The sequence below is a fragment of the Hemiscyllium ocellatum genome, chromosome 23 (assembly GCF_020745735.1).
Source record: "Hemiscyllium ocellatum isolate sHemOce1 chromosome 23, sHemOce1.pat.X.cur, whole genome shotgun sequence".
In the NCBI taxonomy this organism is placed as follows: domain Eukaryota; kingdom Metazoa; phylum Chordata; class Chondrichthyes; order Orectolobiformes; family Hemiscylliidae; genus Hemiscyllium; species Hemiscyllium ocellatum.
In genome coordinates this window covers 37692242-37698416 of record NC_083423.1, presented here as the reverse complement: position 1 = coordinate 37698416, position 6175 = coordinate 37692242, and the positions used below count along the sequence as shown (strand labels likewise).

At 40.2% G+C, this 6175-nt stretch overlaps 1 protein-coding gene across 1 annotated transcript in view; it reads left to right on the top strand.

Moving 5' to 3' along the window:
* The first annotated feature begins 689 nt into the window (after positions 1-689).
* gtse1 (G-2 and S-phase expressed 1) overlaps positions 690-6175 on the top strand; it is a 22604-nt gene continuing 17118 nt past the window's right edge. Inside the window, exons 1-3 of the mRNA XM_060842871.1 lie at positions 690-752; positions 1082-1124; positions 4092-4149. Of these exons, the coding sequence (XP_060698854.1) occupies positions 1103-1124; positions 4092-4149 (80 nt within the window). The 5' untranslated portion in view covers positions 690-752; positions 1082-1102. The remainder of the gene's footprint in view (positions 753-1081; positions 1125-4091; positions 4150-6175) is intronic.

Genomic DNA, 6175 nt, shown 5'->3' with positions numbered 1-6175 from the left:
TGCGTGGGTTTCCTCCAGGTGCTCTGGTTTCCTCCCATAGTCCAAAGATGTGCGGGTCAGGTGAATTGGCCATGCTAAATTGCCCGTAGTGTTAGGTGAAGGGGTAAATGTAGGGGTATGGGTGGGTTGCGCTTCGGCGGGTCGGTGTGGACTTCGGTTGGGCCGAAGGGCCTGTTTCCACACTGTAAGTAATCTAATCTAAAAAAAACAAAGCTCGCACATTCCAAACTGACAACCACTTCCACCTAGAAGGACAAGGGCAATAGTTAGATGGAAACACCATCAGCTGCAGGTTCCTTGCCATCCTGGAAATATATCACCTGGGTCAAAGTCTAACATGTGGACTGTGGCAGTTCAAGAAGACAATATGGGATGTGCAATAAATGCTTGCCAGCCAGTGACATCCACATCCCAAGAGTGAATAAAATTGTTGGAAATATGAAATAAAAACAGAAAGTAAACCGAAGAATTGCAGATACTGGAACTCTGAAACATAAAAGGCTGCAGAAGCTCTAGCAACACCTCCATCCCACAGTGGAGTTGTAAAATCAGAGCTATGGACTACAGTCCCCAGAATGCATTGCTGGAGACGCGCAGGCGCGACAGACCTAGGCATAACAGCTTCGTTCAAATGGACCAATGGGAGGCCATCTCGCTGAGGGCCGGGTCAATTTCAAATCTCTGTGAAAGGGGAGAGTGTCGTTAGTGAACGGTCTGTCCATTGGCGTGGTAGAGGTTGCGGAGAGGCTGAGGTGAGGACAAGCAAGGTCCAGGAGGGGAAAGACTTCGTTGAGTCCTCGGCCCAGCTGCTGAGTGATTGGAGAGGGGGTTGTAAGGGGGGGGGGGGGAGGACGGAGACGGAGACGGAGACATGGAGGGGGCAGTGGGGGCTGAGGTGAAGATTGTGAGAGAGACAGACATGGAGGGATGGAGGGGGCAGTGGGCAGTGGGGGCTGAGGGTGATGAGACCGTGTGGGGTACTGACTTTGAGCAGTGAGATTAAATTCCCATTGTGTCTGCTGCTGATTTCCTAAAACTTTTTTTGAATTTTACTCTCTTGTATTTATGTGTGTTCCAACAGGTGTGAAGGTCAATTCAAGAAATGGATGAGCAAACTAACAAAGGTAGTCAAATGTTTGTCATTTTAGTTGTTGTATAGTAATTCAAGCATTTGGACCCCTTCTATGTGCACCAGGTTTGAAATGAATTAACTTGTGTTTCACTTGTTGCAATTTATTTGCAAGTGTCTCAAAAGGTAGTAAGAGGGGTTATAGTTGAATAGAATGGTAGGATTTAATGTATCAATCAGTCTGTGTTAATTCCATTCAAACTCTCCATGCTCAATTGGTAGCATTCTTGTTACTTAACCCTGTAAGTTGGATTTTGGTCCATCACCTGGAGCAGATCCTTCAGATGAGGCATTCAATCTTAATTGTCCTTTTGTTCAAGTGGATGCTGAAAATTTCTAGGGCACGTTTTGGAAAGTGTGAGAGGCAAAGTAGAGTTTCTAGAGGCCAGGCCTCCAGCACTTTAATGATCCTTCATTCTGTTATTGTTTGTAAAATGAGAGGCTATTCACCAAACATGAGGCCATGTAGAAAATGTGTGTGTAGAGACTGAAGAAGTGAAGGTAAAATATATAATTGAGAAACTATTTTCTTCCAAAATTATAATAACAGTAAAGTTGAATCATACTAATGTGTGCAACAGTGAATGAGTGCAGTTTAGTACATATCCTGAATTGTTCCTTTCCTAAATGTTCATTATAATCTCCATGAACTGGTAATCGTTGCAAAAAATTACTTTGATTTTATCAATTCTGTTCTTAAGCTAACATTCTGGATTAGTGGTGCTGGAAGAGCACAGCAGTTCAGGCAGGAGGGGAGCAGTAAAATCGACATTTCGGACAAAAGCCCTTCAGGAATACAGGCAGAGAGCCTGAAGGGTGGAGAGATAAGTGAGAGGAGGGTGGGGGTGGGGAGAAAGTAGCACAGAGTACAACAAGTGAGTGGGGAAGGGGATGAAGGTGATGGGTCAGTGGGGGGGGGGGGGGGAGAGGGTGGAGTGGACAGGTGGAAAAGAGAATAGGCAGGTAGGATAAGTCATGGGGGACAGTGCTGAGCTGGAAGTTTGGAACTGAGGTGAGGTGTGGAAGGGGAAATGAGGAAATTGTTGAAGTCCACATTGATGCCCTGGGGTTGAAGTGTTCCGAGGCAGAAGATGAGGCGTTTTTCCTCCAGGCATCTGATAGTGAGGGAGTGGCAGTGAAGGAGGCCCAGGGTGGGAGGAGGAGTTGAAATGTTGGGCCACAGGGCAGTGTGGTTGATTGGTGCGGGTGTCCCGGAGATGTTCCCTAAAGCGCTCTGCTATGAAGCGTCCAGTCTCCCCAGTGTAGAGGAGACTGCATCGGGAGCAACGGATACAATAAATAATTATTGGTGGATGTGCTGGTAAAACTTTGGATGTGGAAGGCTCCTTTAGGTCCTTGGATGGAGGTGAGGGAGGAGGTGTGGGTGCAGGTTTGCAATTCCTGTGGGTTGTAGGGGGGCGTGGACCTGACCAGATAGTCACGTAGACTTAGACTTAGTAAATCCTTTCAGGTAATCTGTCTTCCACAGTACTTGAAGAGTCGATAGCAACTGTTACAAAGAAATTGCTGGGCATATTCAGAAGTGGCATAATGGACATGGACACCTGGAAACTCACTGGTCATTGCATACAGTAACTGAATTCTGAGGAAGAATCACTTAACCTGAAACATTAACTCAGATTTATGTCCACAGATGTTGCCAGACCTGCTAAACGTTTCCAGCAATTTCTATTTTGGTCACTAAACTAATATCTGACATTGCTGAAAGAATTTTGGGATACATTTGAGATTCAGAAATTGGCTGACTGAAGGTTGTAAAACTTTTGGTACAAATTAATAGAACTATGTCAAGATTGCCATTGCCAGCTCAATTTCACCCAAAACACAATATGGTGTAATTTAAACAGACACTACTGTTTCTATGAATGCACAAAAGGCAAAAGAATTAACCATGGAAATGGTGGTGTTAACTGAAGGCTAAAAATGTGACTTGGGTATAAGGGTGGAAAATCTGGGCATTTTTCTTTTATACGTAAAATAATGATGGAGACAAACAGCATGGAAATAGTCCTTTCGTTCCAACTGGTCCATGCTGACCAAGTTTCTCCCTCTAAACTGGTCCCATTTGCCTGTATTTGGCTCATATTCCTATAAATCTTTCCTATTCATGCCCCTGTCCAAATGTCTTTTTAAATATTGGAACTGTACCTTAATGAATATGTTGTCTTAATGAGTACAAGGGCTAGTGGAAAATTGTAGCTGAGGAAATTGACTCTGAAATGTTTGATGTCATAAACAGTAGGGGGAATACTAAAGGGTTTAACATCTTTAACTTAACTCGTCCAGCTAGTATGAAATGTACCCCAAGTTACTAAGGGGATCAATGGAGAATAAGGAGATTTTGATCATTGTTTTCCACCCTGTCTGAATGTATGTACTGCTTTGTCCTGGATGGTATTAAGTTGCCTGAGTGGTATTGGAGCTGTACTCATCTAGGCAAGTCAAAAGTATTGCATCACACTGTCATTTGTGTCATTGCCCAAAGCCTGTCTACCATCTGTCAGAAGGTGAGTTACTTGCCACATAATTTTCCTGTCTCTTGAGGCTTGGTAAGAGGTGCTTTGCGTTTTGTGGTGTGCATCAATGAATTTAGGCTGAAATCTAGGGTATATGATTTAAGAATTTTTTCAAATAATACAGAATTTGTTGTATAGTTGATTTAGTGAGCAAGAAAGCAGGAAGACAGACTGCAGGAGACAATTGATAGATAATTTGGACAGGAACGTGGTGAGTGGCATTTTAGACCTGAGAAATGAGATAATATATTTGAAGAGGAGAGACAAAGAAATATAGTGAAAGAGGATATTTATTCAGACACTGCTCTTTTAATGGGCAAATTCAAAGTTAAAGTTGCAAGCATTTTTTACACTTAATTTCTTAGTATTCTATGTATTTCTGTTCAATTAATTCAGTTTAGCAACATGTAATTTTGTATTCTCAGATTTCAATCTTTTATCTGAAGAGAATTCTGACCTTGACATTCTGTTATCGCCTGCAAGGTAAAAGCTTTTGCTTTTCTCTCAAATTTAAAACACAAAGAAATGCTGATGCTGGAAGCTGGAAACCAGAAACAAAACTTGCTGGAAAAATAATTTGTTTTGTTTGCTTTTCTAATGCTTTTTATTGCTGTGGCAGAAAAATAAAAGTTGTATTCCGGTTGCATTAAATATATGTTGAGTTCAGTTGGAAGACATTTTAAGACTGATGTATGCAACTGGTTTTAAAAAGCAATTTCAACCAAAAGATGGTTGCATGTGGAAACTTTCAAACCAAATAAATTTTGTGAAATTAAAGGTTTCAATGGTTGCAAATAACAAATTTTCATTAGCTGCCATATGTGTAGATTTTAAAAAAGATACTTTCTTTTGCCAAAACATGGCCAAATCTAATCTAAGTATTAAATTATTTTTGGACCAAGGAATCAAAATGTGTGTGAAATGTACTTTATGTAATAAGCTGATCATTAGTTCACTGCGTATCTTTTTGCTAAGGTTGAGGCTTTGTCTTGCAGGAGGATAAAATGCAGTGTTGGAATAGATTGCGAGTACAATGTTGTTAGCCATAATGCTGTCCTTGATAAATGGCACTTTAGGGCAACTAAGATGGTACAAGATAACACAGAAAGTCACCTCTTCTGATCAAACTGAAACGAGTGAGCTTTTTTTATATATAAAGGAAGATGAAGTCTGGAGATAAATTTTCAGAGTTTAATGTTTTTTTTGTAGATATTTTTATTGAAATTTAACATTTTTGCAAATTTACAAAAATAAACAAAACTCTCAAATACAAACATTGATGTACAATTAAATCATATATACAATAGTCATAATTTAACAAAGAAAAAAGAAAGAAAGAAAACAAAAAAAAGAAAAAAAAAGAAACGAAAAAAGAAAGAAAAAAAACCTCAACTTTCTACTAATCTAACCTATAACTAACCAGAGTGTATACCTAAGTCTCTTACATGCTCGGAATGTATAAACATCAAATATAATAAAACCCGTATTCGAGCAGGATTCCTCTCCCAAGGGGCCCCGGAGCAGCCCGGTCTGAAATCTTCACTAAATAAAAGCCCTTGTTAGGATAGCCGAAATATCTGCATTTATATAATTCAAAAAGGGCTGCCATATTTTATAAAATAATTCAGTCTTTCGGTGCACCATATTTGTGAGGAAGTCGAGGGGGATATATTCCATAATTATTCTGTGCCAATTTGAAAGTCCAGGGGGGCCCTCAGCCACCCAGTTCACCAAAATATTTTTCTTTGCACAGAAAGAGAGAATAGAAAATAGTCTCTTCCCATGCATATCTAGAGATGAGAGGTTCGAAAAGCCCAAAAGGAGAGATACAGGGTCCACCCTAATTTCCGTTCCTAAAATTTCTGTCAGGGTATTTGCCACTTTAGTCCAGTAGCTGCGGATTTTCTGACCAGTCCACAGACAATGTACAAGAGTACCCACCTCTATTTTGCATTTAGGACACATTGGAGATGCTCCTGCCTTAAATTTTGCCAGTCGAGCCGGAGCTATATGGGCCCTATGAAGTATCTTTAGTTGGATAGCCTGAGTTCTGTTACAGATAGCAATTCTTCTAGCATTTTCCCAAATGTCATTCCACATATCCTCAGAGATTTCTAGCCCCAAGTCCTGCTCCCATGTTTTAAGCAGGTCATCCATGTCTCCTGAAGAGTTTAATGTTACCAGGCAATTATTCAAACTGGAAACAAAAATGAAAGTAATAAAAGAATTTGCACCATTCAGCATGTAAGACAGTATCTCTGGAATGGGATGGGGAAGGGAAGAAAAGTGGGATTAAGAATTTTCCACCTATTTTGACTTTGTGCTGCCTGACCTGTAAATTTTTCATCTAATGTGATAACCAGTTTAAGCTATCAGGAAAGCAGCAAAAGGTACACTTCCCTTTAATTAGTTATAAATAGACTTTAGACCTCCAATATTTGTGTTTTTTAAAAAAAAGTGATAAAACTGAAGAAACATTCAGTGGTGACACTGATTTCAATCAATTTTC